The sequence below is a fragment of the Schistocerca gregaria genome, chromosome 5, assembly GCF_023897955.1.
Source record: "Schistocerca gregaria isolate iqSchGreg1 chromosome 5, iqSchGreg1.2, whole genome shotgun sequence".
Lineage (NCBI taxonomy): Eukaryota > Metazoa > Arthropoda > Insecta > Orthoptera > Acrididae > Schistocerca > Schistocerca gregaria.
In genome coordinates, this window is record NC_064924.1 from 145,425,562 (window position 1) to 145,440,837 (window position 15,276).

At 39.8% G+C, this 15,276-nt stretch overlaps 1 protein-coding gene across 2 annotated transcripts in view; it reads right to left on the reverse strand.

The window, feature by feature from the left end:
• Positions 1-15,276, reverse strand: part of LOC126273077 (cAMP-dependent protein kinase type II regulatory subunit) — a 48,574-nt gene that overhangs the window by 20,052 nt on the left and 13,246 nt on the right. For both annotated transcript variants that reach the window (XM_049976486.1, XM_049976487.1), the window contains exons 3-7: positions 11,209-11,292; positions 10,995-11,101; positions 10,651-10,912; positions 1,616-1,774; positions 1,432-1,534 (exon numbers count right to left, since the gene is read on the reverse strand). In XM_049976486.1, coding sequence (XP_049832443.1) covers positions 1,432-1,534; positions 1,616-1,774; positions 10,651-10,912; positions 10,995-11,101; positions 11,209-11,292 — 715 coding nt within the window. The remainder of the gene's footprint in view (positions 1-1,431; positions 1,535-1,615; positions 1,775-10,650; positions 10,913-10,994; positions 11,102-11,208; positions 11,293-15,276) is intronic.

Sequence of the window (15,276 nt, forward strand, 5' to 3'; positions counted from 1 at the left end):
TTGCCCTTTCCCCCATCAGATCATCTTTCTGATATCCGGTATAGCCCCGTAAAGGAGCAGCATCAGTGGCCTGAAAATGTGTCTCTTGGAGACACAAGCACAAGGGGCACTCTCGTATAAGGAGTTGTAATTCGGCCACATGCGTCCTGAACCCATTCAGGTTCCACTGTAATATGGGAGCCAGTGATCAGGGTGGCTGAACCCTCCTAAAGCTGATGAAGTTGATTACTGGTGATGTGAGTGTTATATGGACACATGAAGGAACACCTGGCAAACCTCACATACAGACAGGAGGGGACCATTGAGTATTGTTAAGTGTGGCTTGAAACCAGCAGAGGAAATCACTTGCGAGTTCCAAAGTGCTGCCAGGAGTCCAGCTAGCGCAATGGGTGCACAGGGAGTACAAAAACAATGGGGTACAATGGTCAAGCAGCTCCTCTTGAGTCACACATTCCAGTAATCAATGCTTGAGGTAATGTAAAGAATGAAGCAACTAGATGGTGGATGACCGGTAATAATACATTTGCTATACCCATTTATGCTATACCCACGGCAATCTTATAGGAGTATTTGGATTTGTCAAATGATTGGCATATGTCATCATGTATAGTGCCAATAGTGAAGTATGGTGAAGGTGGTATTATGGTATGGGAGTGCTTTTCATGGTTACTTTGTGACCCTCTTACTGTACTTGTAAAGCCACAAAATGCAGAAGGATATGAACAAATTTTACATCACTCTGTACTGTGTACAGTAGAGGAAGTTTGGAGACAATGATTGTTTGCATCAGCAAGACAATGCACCTGTCATTAAGCATCATCTGTGAGCCAATGGTTTGTGGACAATAACTTTCATGAAATGGGCTGGCATGTCCAGTCACGACCTGAACCCAATGAAACATATTTGGGGTGAACTAGAAAGACAACTTCACTCCACATCCCAGTGTCCAACATCACTATCTACTCTGGTTTTTGTTCTTGAGGAAGAATGGACTGTCATTTCTCCATAGATTTTCAGAAACCTCACTGAAAGTGCCACCAGAAGAGTTTAAACTACAATAAAAGTGAAGGGCCGAAAACCCTCCGAGCAGGTCTTCAGTTTCCTTGCACCTCCCGTCATCGATCTGCGCCTCTGGATTCTAGTAGGGCTTCATACAGGAGACATGGACAGTATCACAGCACTTTTGTCTTCTTGATGGAGGGTCATAAACCTCAATTTCATGTCCAAGAAGTGACAAAGGATTCAAGACAACCCAAAAAATTCTCAAGATGTCTCTTGAAAACATAAGCATCGTCTTATACTCAGGTAAATACAGTATATTAAATTAACAGCTAAAACTTTAACCTGTTTACATCAATAATAACAATGTGGTACAATTAAAGAAGTGGTACAAGCAGAGATGAATTCAACAGATATATTTAAGGTACTTACATGCTAACTTAATCTGACCAACAGCGTACGCTGATGCTGCTCTTGGTTTATGGGTAACAAGTGCCAGTTCACCAAAGTATCCTCCTTTGTTAATCCGATTAATCTGCAAATTATTATTTATTTTTTAAAACATTCATTTTTATTTACATAACTGCAAATACATGAAAGTCTTCGTATAACGTACCTCAACTTCACGCCCACTGTCTCCAACAATGGTAATTTTCACAGAACCATCCTCCACAAAGTACATACCATCTGCCTGATCGCCTTGCTTTATTATGAGTTCACCATCTGTATATGAACGAGGGACCAGTGCATCGGCCAAGTTCATGCGCTCATATGCCTAGAATGGAAATAATTGTTCACATAGTTAAATACCTCAAAAATAATAATATTCTTCATTGAATAGCAGAACACTGTACTGTATTACCAACTATTTACATGGGTGAAAGACAGTCATGCAGTAACACACATGCCAAATATATCAGCCAGTTTTTTTGTCACACTGCTACACGTATAGCACAAAATGACATCAGTATCATAATAAGAGGATGCTCCTACAGTTATGCAAAGACTGTGACAGTCTTTGTGTGAAACAACACGTATTGGGTTAAGATTTCTATTAAAAATGTTATTAGTGAGTTTGGAACGCAGCTCAATGGGGCATTACAAGCGCCAGGTTGTTCTACTAAGAGGTTGCCTATGCAGCTGAGCCTGTCCTCATACACCGTGCTCTTTCAATATGGAACACATCAGACATCTAGACAGTTCACGCTGATATTCTGGGTGTTCAGACTGCAGAATGGGATGGGCTAGACTAGGCTGTTCCAGTTTGAGCACTCGCTCAAAGTCAGCTCAGTGCTTGTAGTAGGCAGCAGTAGGCAGGGGTAGGCAAACTAGTGATGCATGGGCAGTCCGGCAGCTGGGCTGTAACATATGTGACTGTACAGCTATGGCCTTGCGCCAACTGGTTCGAGCACGTGCAAAATACACTGATGAGCCAAAATGTTATGACTAACTGCTTAACAGCTCATTGGGCCGTCTTCATAACACTATATAGCACCATTTTTGCATATCATTGATTCTACAGATTGTTGGTATATATGTGAAGGTATGTGGCACCAGATGTCTATGAACAAGCCACGTAATTTCAGTAAATAAATGGCCACTGGTTTGTGTATGCTGTGATGGTGCCCGATAGCGATCCAAGTAAGTTCCATCAAATTCACATCAGGTGAATCTGGTGGTCAAGACATCTACGTGAGTTCAAAATCATGCAGTTCAAACCACTGCAGCGTGGTTCTGGCTTTCAGACACAGACAATTATCCTGTTGATGGCTCTGAGCACTATGGGACTAAACATCTGAGGTCATCAGTCCCCTACACTTAGAACTACATAAACCTAACTAATGGGCACAGTTTTTTGTTCGAGTGATCTATGGTAGATTTGGATTAAAAGAGGAACTAACTCAGATGCAAGTTTGGTAGAGAACCTGTTAGGGATTCATTGGGCTCTGCACCTATGTTCAATTTTGATCATTTCAGCTGTTCCTCAATGTCGTTGAAACTAATATCTATTTCAATCAACTTTGTAGTACTCCCAGTAATATGATGGGGCAATGCTCCTATATTTTCTTTTGAAAACACAGTTGAGCATTTCGGGTTTTGCTTTGGTACTCTCAATTTCATTTCCTGTCTTTTTTACGAAAGTCTGGGCACTAACTTTAATATACCTTTACATATGACCAGATTTTTGAATAATGTTCTGTTATTATAGTCACTAAAGGTTTTACGCATTCCCCTCTTGGCAGGCGAAAACGTTTTGTTCAGCATGTCTTTACGTACAGCCCAATGCTTTGCTTTAAACATGTTATATACAGTAGTCAGTTTCTTTAGAAGTTACTTTATGTGACTGGTGTACAGCATAGGGGGACCCTCCAATCATGAACAGTTTCACTATGTACGTTTCTATAAGTGCATAGTCTACTTTTTTCCGTACTACACATCCCTTCCCTGAGCTAAATGTTTAAAGTTCCTCACTGAGATAAATCTTTCTACTTGTTTTAGTTGTAATCATTGTTGCAACATCTGCCTCATAGTCATTAATACTAGGATCAATGTGGATATCATCTCAGAGGTCAGGTCTATCTGCTGCCATTACATTCAATATATTTCCCTCACAAGTGGGATTCCGAAAAATCTAGTCTAGGTAGTTTTCAGAGACGGCATTTTGTAATGTTGTAGCAGGATGTGCAACAGCCGTTATTTACAGAATTATAATAATTCTAATGAATTGATGGATGATTAAAAGTTTACCCTGACAATTACAGTGTTACAGGGGAAATTATGTAAAAACGAACTGTGGCTTTCTCTGAAGGCTGTCAAACACAGAGAGGGCATTACATGTGCTGCACTAACCTGGGCAAAAAAGCCACCCCAACTGCTCACACCCACAGCGGTCTGCTGGCTGAATGTGACTGCGGCAAGCAAACCCACTGAAATGTTGTACGAAAACAAAATTTATTTGATTTGGTGTGTGTGACCCTGACTTCTGACCATGTCTTCTTGATATTTCACATTTTTGTCAGGCAGTGTATTTCATAATAATTCCTAAGCAGTTACTGGAGCTGCACAGAATAATAAAACAATATTGTTCTGGAGGATAATTTAATAAAATTCTTGGATGTCTAAAATGATGCACAATTTTAGGTTCAGTGATCATAAGCAATGTTTTGAATTGTTCACAAGACATAAGAAAACAGCTGTGTAACTGTCTTCACAGAGCCATAGCTCCTTGCAAAGATGGCAAATGTCACCATACTATTAATGTAATTTAGCCAATTTCTTAGTTTCCTCGAAGAGTTCACAAATAAAATTAACAGCTGGTCATTTAATCACATTTACTGCATAGCAGTTGACTCACTCTCAATGAGTGCCGTTCTGCAACCTGATTGCTGTGTCCTGTCTATGACTGCGGTGGGCAATAAAACATTCTGCCCACGCGGGAAACCCCTCGAGACAAGCCTGAAAGTTTTCTAATATATCTGGGGGATGGGGAATCTGACTGTCAATAGAAGGATCCAATTACAAGTTTATGTGCACCTTTGATACTGAGTCTTGCCCAAATCATCCACATGCAGCTTCTATTTGTATCTCAGTGGATTTGAGTTTCTGGTCTACTGCAACAACTACATCACTTCTATTTCCTATTAGCCTATCCTTTCGATGTACACTTAAATTTTGCCCAATAATCTCACTGCTATCAATTTTGTGTCTAACCAGATTTCTAAACCTAGTATTATGTGAGTTCCACTGCTTTTTATGAGTGCTTCAACTCTGGCACTGTGTTGTGGATGCTTTGGCTGTTTATGTACTCTTCGTTTTAAATTGGCTTATTTTCTATGGCCAACTATAATGTTCCTCCATGATTATTTCCATCTTTTTGCTCTTTTTCTATTTCTATTGCCCAATTATCTTTTTCATCTTTAATCACTACACACCACCTCCTGTGTTTCCTTAATTGTCTGTTTATTAGGCTATGTGCAGCAGCTACATTAGCTTGTTCCAGTCTTTTATGTCTCAGAAAACTTTCCTTTATTTATTCTTCTTTGGCTTTTGTACATTTCTTGACAATTTCAGTTCCGAGTGAGCAATACTGTTGCTGTATAAGTTCAACATGTTTATCCCAATTTAATCCTCTAACCACTGAAAAGATCAGTGAAGTAAGTGTTACTTTCTGTGGTGTGGCAGAATAGTTGAAATTTTAAAAACTGATCCAAGCTCTGCAGTCCAATGGTATTCCTATTAGATTCTGTTTTGAATTTGCAGCTGAGTTAGCCCACCTTGTAATTGTAATCTATTTTAGATCCCTCAGAAAAAAGATGCCCAGAAGTTGAAAGAAAGCACAGGTCACACCTATTTACAAAAATAGTAGAAGAAGTGACCCACAATACTACTATCCAATATTCTTGTAGAGTCTTAGAAAGTAATCTGACTCAAATATAATGACGTACTTCAGACAGAATGACCTCCTCCATGGCAACCAGCATGGATTCCAAAAACATCACTCTTGCGAAACCCAACTCTCACTTTTTTCACATGACAGAATAAAAGCACTGAATAAGGCAGTCACGTAGATGCAGTATTTTTTGATTTCCAAAAAATATTTGACTCAGTACGTCATTTACACTTATTGTCAAAAACACGATCATATGTTTTATCAAATGAAATTGGTGACTGGATTGAGGGTGTTTTGGTAGGGAGGACACAACAGGTTACCTTCATTGGAGGAGAGTCATCATCAGATGTAGAAGTCACTTTGGGTGTGGCCCAGGGAAATGTTTTGGAACCCTTGTTGTTCATGCTGCATATTAAAGACCTTGCGGACAATATCAATAGTAACCTCAGACTTTTTGCAGATGACAAAGTTATCTACAACAAAGTACCACCAGAAAGAAGTTGCATAAATGAGTAGCCAGATGCAAAAGCCGATTTAACATTGAACACTCTACCACATAGACTTTTTTAGCACCTACATGAGGGTGCAAAACACACTATAAACCATTGAAACTGGCTGCAGAAAACTGTATTCATTTGCAAAAGCCATTAACTGCATGTTTTCAGGTGCAAAGCCCGCTAAACATCCAATGTTTGCAAAACTTGCCAAGTTCAACAGGCATGGCAGTCGCCATGCCATGTTCAGATTCTAAGCAGCAGGCCAACTGACATCAGAGTTAACAATCTAGACATTCAAAGCTACATTTCAGTTTGTTATGATTAAAAGAGATATTTTTATCATTCACAGTTAGGCTGGCTGCACTGCAGCAAATGTATACAGAACAATGAAGCTCTCACTGCCGATGTGTTGTCCAAATATATGCTGGTAATCACAGTTCAAGTGGAATGTCTGCTGACATATTCATGAGTGTTTTGAAGGAAATAAGTGATTTTGTGGGTAATTAAAATGCAGAGGATAGTACAAACGAAGTAAGAGTAATTGAAATAGTAGGAATTTTGCAAGAAGTCGAACCCATCACTTTAGTTGCAAATGACCAAAATGAGACAGAGGACGACGGTCCCTCCCAGGAAAGTAAGAGGTGTCCTGATCAGTGGAAAAGAAATGCTCCCAGAACAGGAAAAGTATTATTAAAGCAATGTTATGCAATGAAAACTGTGTTGACACTAATTGTTATGACACACATGAAAGGATTAGTGGAAGTTATTGGTAACTGGCTATTCCAGATTCAAAAAACCAAATAGAATCTTGTTAACAAAAAGCAAAAACAGGAAGATTTGTCTAGTCAGTGGAGAGCCCTTCTATATCTCTGAAGCATCCTGAAGAAGGGAAAAAATTTCAGCAGAGGAAGAGGCCAAACACCAATGACTGCTGGTGTATAACTTTCATAAGTCAATCTTGGAGACATCAAAAAGCCTTTGGAGATCCACTATTATGAAGACTGGGTGACCAACGACGAACTCAAATTCTACAGCAATGTGTTACATGAGCAGGAAGGCACTCAGAGTCACTCCTGCCACTGCCAACCATCAGAGCAAGCCAGAAGTGATTTTGAGTTGATGGACAAAGTTGAGGTTGATGTCACTTAAAAGCAATTTTCAGCTAATTCCATTTTCTAGAATCTTTTGCAATTGTTTTAACTAATATGCAACTTTTGTCAATTTTATTATATTCTAAAATTTGTCAATATTTTACTAAGACGCAATTTGGAGCTTATTTTATTTGCTACAATATCGTGTGATATATATAAATTCAAACTTTCACAACCAACGGTTGCTTCTTCAGGAAAGAGGGAAGGAGAGGGAAAGACGAAAGGATGTGGATTTTAAGGGAGAGGGTAAGGAGTCATTCCAATCCCGGGAGTGGAAAGACTTACCTTAAGGGCAGAAAAAGACAGGTATCACTCGCACGCGCGCACACACACACACACCCATATATCCATCTGCACATACACAGACACAAGCAGACATTTGTCCTTATGTTGAACATTCATATTTGTTCCCTTTTTGAAGTTATGTAAGTCAGCTTCTCCTCGTAAAATAATGTCACCTTCGTACTTTTATATGCCAATTTTGTACAATTTTTCAGACTTCTCTTTGAAATAAAACATACTCTGTTTATAGTCGCAGTAGTTAAACTTCACATCAATTTTTTTTATTTTATTTTATTGGATTGATATGTTTGCAAAATCCACTAACTGCATAAATCGAGAGCAAGAACTGCAGTCAATATTTCACTTAAGATTTTAACATATAAAACGTAACTGCAAATTTCAGCCATTAATAGTGTGTAATTAATTATTTTTTATTATTTTCAGAAAAGAATTGATGTCTTTAACTTTAATAGTTCGGATGAAACAAGGTTTTCGTGATTACCTCAGTTTTGCTTATCATGCAGTTAGTTGCTTTTGCACCTCAGTTACTCAAATACTCAAGCACATCTTGGTAAGATTTCAAATCAGTGCAAAGACCGGCAACTTGCTTTAAATTTTCATAAATGTCATATTGCACACTTCACAAAATGAAAAAACAAAGCTTCCTATGACTATAATATCAATGAGTTACAGCTGGAATCAGTCAACTCATACAAATACCTGAGTCGAGGATAGGGATACGAAATGGAATGATCACATAGGCTCCGTTGTAGGTACAGGGTGGGGTACATTCAGACTTTTTTTTTTTTTTTTTTTTTTTTTTTTTTTTTTTTTTTTTTAAGAACACTGGGAAATGCAACCAGTTTACAAAGGAAATTACTTACAAAACACTCATGTGACCCATTTTAAAATTTTGCTAAAGTGTGTGGGGGAAAAGAAGACTAACGTGGCATATTGAATGTGTACAGAGCGAGGCAGCATGAATGGTCAGTTGTTTGTTTGACCTGTGGGAGAGTGTCACAGAGATGCCGAAGAAACTGAACCAGCAGATTCTTTAAGGTAGACAAAAACTATTCTGGAAAAGTCTACTTCCAATGTTTCAAGAACCAGCTCTGACTGATGAGTCTTGGAATATATTGCACTTTATATATTGCTCATACAGGGGTACTGAGGGTGAGATTAAATTAATTACAACACGGACAGAAGCATTTAAACACTCATTCTTCCCGTTCTCTGCATGGGGATGGAATGCGAAGAAACCATAACAATTGGTGCAATGGGACATACCCTTTACCATTTACTTCACAATGTTTTTCAGAATATAGATGTAGATTTCTTCACTAATTTCTGAATCTCAACTACAGCTGCCTTTTTTTTGTGGATTTTTCAATTCCAATATTTTTCTGGTACATTTATTACACCATCTGTTTTTCACACCAGTAACTCCCTGAAGCGTCATTATATCTTTTATCACATGTTCTTTCAAAGTAATTTGAAACTTTACCTCCTTCAACTTTTTTGGATTCCAATATTTTCACTGCTTTCTCTTAAACTTTTTGAATTTGAACACACATTTATCAGTATTAGGCCATTGTCACTATGACTGTCAGATAACTGTTGGAATCCTGAAGATATCTGAGTCTTGCTTCAGCGAAATATATTCAATTTGATATCTTCTTTGACCTTCAATCTTTCACATACATTTTCTTGTCAAAAGGTTCTTAAACGTGTATCCCCAATGAGTAACTTGTGTCCTGTGAAAAATTCTATCAATTTTTCTTTCCTTTGATTTCATTTTCTGAGATGTATCCCATTATTTTCTATTCCCTACCTTCACTGATGAATGGATTCCAGTCTGTAATTGTGATTAAATTCTTGTCCCCTTTGACTTGTTTAATGAGTTAATGAGTATTATCATGTTGTTGTTGTGGTCTTCAGTCCTGAGACTGGTTTGATGCAGCTCTCCATGCTACTCTATCCTTTGCAAGCTTCTTCATCTCCCAGTACCTACTGCAACCTACATCCTTCTGAATCTGTTTAGTGTATTCATCTCTTGGTCTCCCTCTACGATTTTTACCCTCCACGCTGGCCTCCAATACTAAATTGGTGATCCCTTGATGCCTGAGAACATGTCCTACAACCGATCCCTTCTTCTAGTCAAGTTGTGGCACAAACTCCTCTTCTCCCCAATTCTATTCAATACCTCCTCATCAGTTATGCGACCTACCCATCTAATCTTCAGAAATTCTTCTGTAGCACCATATTTCGAAAGCTTCTATTCTCTTCTTGTCCCAACTATTTATCGTCCATGTTTCACTTCCGTACATGGCTACACTCCATACAAATACTTTCAGAAACGACTTCCTGACACTTAAATCTATACTCGATGTTAACAAATTTCTCTTCTTCAGAAACACTTTCCTTGCCATTGCCAATCTACATTTAATACCCTCTCTACTTTGACCATCATCAGTTATTTTGCTCCCCAAATAGCAAAACTCATTTACTACTTTAAGTGTCTCATTTCCTAATCTAATTCCCTCAGCATCACCAGACTTAATTCGACTACATTCGATTATCCTCGTTTTGCTTTTGTTGATGTTCATCTTATATCCTCCTTTCAAGACACTGTACATTCCATTCAACTGCTCCAAAAAATATTAATAATATTAATTACAAAATTAATGAACATGAGACAAAAAATAGCAAATGGAAAGAGCACTGATGGTGACATTGAATGGATAACCAACAGTTTTACAACCACGCAAGTGTTCGTGCCAACTACCCCATTCAATGTCACCATCAATGCTCTTTCCATTTGCTGTTTTTTGTCTCATGTTTATTAATTTTGCCTTCATCAGAAGAATCAAAAGCCACCCATCCAAGAGAGGGCACAACAAATGGAGAAAAACATGAAAATTATAAGCAGCAAAGATTATATCTCACGAAAATCTATGTCACCTTATATCTCAGCTTTACTTTGCTGCAGATGGCCAAACAGGACTGCATTGATCTTCACTAGTACAATGCAGATTTAAGCGTGTGTACTACGCATTTCTCGGAATCATTTGGGACCACATCATGAAGCACAGATAAATCCAAAGGCTAGAAACACTCCACTCTACATATTTAGCCTGCTCAATATCATACAATAAATCTGATTTTACATTCATGTAAATGTATATCACTGATTATGGAGTGCAGCTACAAGGTGAATACAAATCAACACATTTCATACAATCTCAGTTTAACAGTAACATGCAGATATGCTAGTGCACTAAAAGAATACTCTTAACAATATGCCTAAAACGTGACACCAAAAATTACAAACCTGGAGGGCTTTCAACATAGGTACACTTTCTATAAGGGTCTCATACATCTTTCTCTTCTTAAATGCACTCTTCAGCAATATGCGTCTGAATGTTTGTCTGTCCATTGCCCATAGAGATCCATCTGAAACTGCCTGAATTGTGGCAGCACGGGGCATATTGTACAGAAGAGCCAGCTCACCAAAGCTGCCATTGTTTTCATATGTATGGATATGTTTAGGTTCTGCTCCTGGCTCTGTTGCTACATAGGCATTGTAGATCCCACTGAATAAATGAAAAACCATTATCTTACAATAAGATAAACTAGAGACTACTGAAGAACATTCCATATAAAATTGGCCCTCACCTCTCAATGACATAAAAATTATCACCGTCATCTCCTTGCCTTATAATGTATTCTCCAGCAGCCACTTTCTTTTCAAACATTGCATCCAATACATCCTGCATTTGTTCCTGCAAAGAAAACCACACTTAAACATGAAAACAGAGGAAAAATTATTGAAATGTGTTCATTAATTCCACAGAATGATGAAATTAAAAAGAACATGTTTTGTATTCACCTTATCCAATGATCGGAAAAGAAGGATATGCTTCACACTGTCTGCCAATCTTTGTCTCTGACCATCAGATTTTGGATATATAACCTGAAAACAATTACATCCTTATTTTACATGTTACAACAGCCATAAAAAATAAGTAGCGGTCAAATTTGAAGAGGCCAAGTCTTCAAAATTGTTGAAGATTTGTCAACTCACTTCCCAAAGATTGGGTGTTAGTTGGGGTTAAGAGACCAAACAGTGAGATCATCAGTTTGTTGGTTAGTTGGTTTGCTGATTGGAGAGTAAGGGACCACACAACATGGTCATTAGTCCCTCGGTCCAAGAGTGGTGCACCCAGAGACATCCACCGATATTTTCTAATAAAGTCAGGAAATTCATAACAGTAAACGCAAGAAGGCTAAAAACATAATGGACATATTTTAGATCGCCAATAATAAAAGCATTATGAAGGAGACAGGGAAATCAGTAGGCAGGTGCCTGCAAGGCTCTGCATGCAACAGGAAAGATCTAATCCACAGCTGTCCCACCCCTGATTCATTGCAGTCAAGACCACCAACTATCCAACAAAGTGTTAAAACCCAGAATAGAAAACTGGGCGCAGCAAGGAGGCAAACCAAATCTAAAAGTGATTAAAACAGAGTAAAAGAGGAATGAAAGAGTAGCCTGATCAAGGAAGTAGGGTTGGGGATCCCCCAGACCTAGCACACAGCAAGCAAGAGATGCCCCATCCCCAACCATCCTTGTCCTGTTCTGGAGGTAGATCAGAACCTTATAACGAGGATAAAAACTACTTTCATGGAGAAAACTGTGAATCAGTTCAGCCATCCATGAACTGTTCACCAATATTGGAGGCAATGAGTCCGAAAGTCCTTACTTAGGATGTAGGGCCAGGAGGAGGGGCCATTCCACCAAGAAATGGGCCACAGTCTGTAAGGCTTGAAACTGTCGTTCCACTATTGTTATTTTGTAACAAAACCTGGCATAGTTCAAATAAAGTAGTCACTTTTTTGTATACATATAATAGTTAAACTCCTACAGGTGGCTTCAGTTGTCTAATATGAGTATGATTCCAATAGTGCTGTTTGTTGGATGCAGAAGTTCCGCTGTTCACCGTGTCTGCCCAATTCGGGTGTTTCTAATATCATTTTTCTTTCTGGATGTGCTTGCTCGCTGCTACTTGATATAAAAAGTAATACGAAAAACTCATAAGTTCATCATACACTTTCGATTTATTTCACAGGGAAGTACAACTTTGTTCCACGACTGCATCTCAACCGACCACAGCCGACTCTACAAGTGACAAAGAATGACTCTAGCTTCAAAGATATTCCACTCGACACCCAAACTTCCGCTTGTAATAAGTCTCTTTGATATTGTTCGTCATATCCACCAATATCAATCAATATATTGCAATTTTTAAACATAATAGTAACTTAACATAAAAAATTAGTAGATTATAATTTATAAAAATTCCGACAAAAATATAAGAGAAAAGCATTCACCACTTCGCCCACTAAATTCGGTAACGATAACTTCAGTTGAAAATAATACATCTCCCAGATCCATTACAGACTCCACAACCACAATGTGGGGTGGCTCTTTACATAAAATAAATAAATAATTAATATGTTATGGCCAATGTGGATGTTGTGACAGTGCCACGACATTTAACAGTGCCGCCACGACAGTACGCGCAAATGGCAATAGAGGCGCTCCGCAACTCGGCTGAGCACGGGAGCGCCACCTAGCTACGAACGGCGCCGGCCGCATGTCACGGCACAGCAGTCGAATAAGAGATACTGAGTTGTTTTCATGTAACCAGCTATTCTTTCTAAGTGAGGGTGTTTGAATATCCACGCAATTATTGGTGATTAAAGGTTATAATAGTGGAGACAACATAGGACTATGGATTCCTTCTGGGAGATGCGGAAGGTAGGGCACCATGCTGCAGTAGTCTTCTTGATTGTGCAAGAATTTATTAGCTGGGGCAGTAGCCCGCCAGATGTCATTCCATTTCTGAGGAAGCAGAGATCTCATGTGCACCCGCAAATCCACACCAGGAGTTCCAAAATGATGGTGGAGCAAGTACTTGTTGCTCTGGTCAAACAGTCAGAATGTTCCTTCCCTGAGATACCCACGTCTTGGGGCCCAGAGAAAGACAACTGAGCAGGCAGCATAATGAATGTCAGTGACAAGGTCATGAACAGTGGTCAGCAAAGGGTAGCAAGAATAGCATCAGTCAGTTCAGGACCTTGGAAAAGATTGGTCTTAATCCATGATTGAGCACCATCAAAGGGGAAATGTGCAAGAAAACATGAGGAGCACAATCCGGAGACCAGAGATGGAGATCTTGGCAGAAGGAAGCGATGTGCATTACAACTGGTAATGTCACAGAAGGATGACACCCCTCGTATGTAAAGACAGTGTGATACATGGGATGATCAGGCGACTATCAAATGGCAATTGCATAAGAAACGAAGAGTGAGTGAGTGTGTTTTGTTTAAAAAAACTGAGGTCATACGAGCCCAAGTCAAAACTATACAACACAAACACAGGGACAAGGGAAAGGACTATATGTCAGTACCAATGGAAATAATAGGAGACATCGAAACAAGGCACATGGGGGAAAACAAAAAAGGAGATCCAAAACTAAAAATTAAATGACCTTCACCATATAGCTTTGGCAGATAAAAAGTAAAATGTGAGCAACAGCCGGCACGTCATTTTGTCATTTGTGGTGGATAGTTAAAATTCTGGTGCGATGCATACAAAGTGGTGGGGCAGCGCCACTGAGCAAATGACGATGGCTAAAAAGGCAGTGCCCAATACGCAGCAGAGTTAAAACAATCTCCTCCCCGTGGGAGGGCCGAGAGGTGGTCATCCAAGGCACCGAGAGAGGCTTAATAAGCCGAAGCTTATTCCCGTGAAGGGAGGACCACTACCGATGCCAAACTGAAGGCGATAGACCGAGGCTGGAGTAGTGTCCTTAGGAAGCGAATGAAAGCCAAGGTTAACACGGGCCTCTTCTCAAAGCCAAGGTCACACCCCACACCCACAGGGAAAGTTACAGGTAGCGTGAAGTTGAGCCGCCGTAGCAAGAGGTGAAAGCGGACTCCGGGGGGTAACAGGGAAGAGGGACGAGCCCCATACTGACGATTTAAGGAATCATCAAAGAAGGAGGCATAGGAATGGTGGCCTCGCATGGAAGAAAACTGGCATGCATACCTGCCGAGGAGAAAGTCATGGCGGTAGTACAGCGGTAGTTCAGCAGCTTCAGCATACAGACTCTCGACCGGGCTGGTGTAAAAGGCGCTCATCACCAAATGGATGCCACAATGATGGATAGTGCTGAGACAGTGTAAAAGGGATGGGCATGCAGATGCATAAACGAAGCACCCATAGTCGACTTTCGAACTAACAAGGGAACGCTACGAATGGAGGAGGGGGGGTTCGATCGACACCCCAAGAAGTGAGACCAAGAGTTGGCAACATTGAATCTGAAGCAGGAGGGGAAAAATCCCTGCTTCAGCATGGAGACTGTCTAAAGGAATAGCCTGAAAGACAGTAGTGGGCAGACAGATGCCACAACAAAGGGCTGGGCCTAACAATTTTAAAGCTGAAGGAACTACGGAGCCATAAAGCACGCATACATAGTTCAGTAGGGACAAAACCAGCACCTAAATATGGATAAGAGTAGCAAGATTTGCACCCCAAAATGTGTGGGCAAGGAAGCAGACAGCATTAAGCTTCCACCTGCAGCTAATCTTTTACCAAAATGGAGGTCAAAGTAACAAGACTGTGCTGTAGCGCCAGGTGGTGGGTACCTAAGTTGAGTTCCAGGGTCAGGGTGGACCGTGATACAACAGCAGAAATATTTCTGTAAAGCAGAACTGGAAACCAGGGGAATGAGCGATGCAGAGGAGTGCTGGAGGTGTCTTGGAGCTGGCATTCAGCTGAGGCTACCGAGTGAAAGCTGAACCAAATGCAAAAATCATCAACATACAACACAGGGGTGACCAGTGATCCAACAGATGTCAGTAAACCATTAATGGCAATGAAGAAAAGATT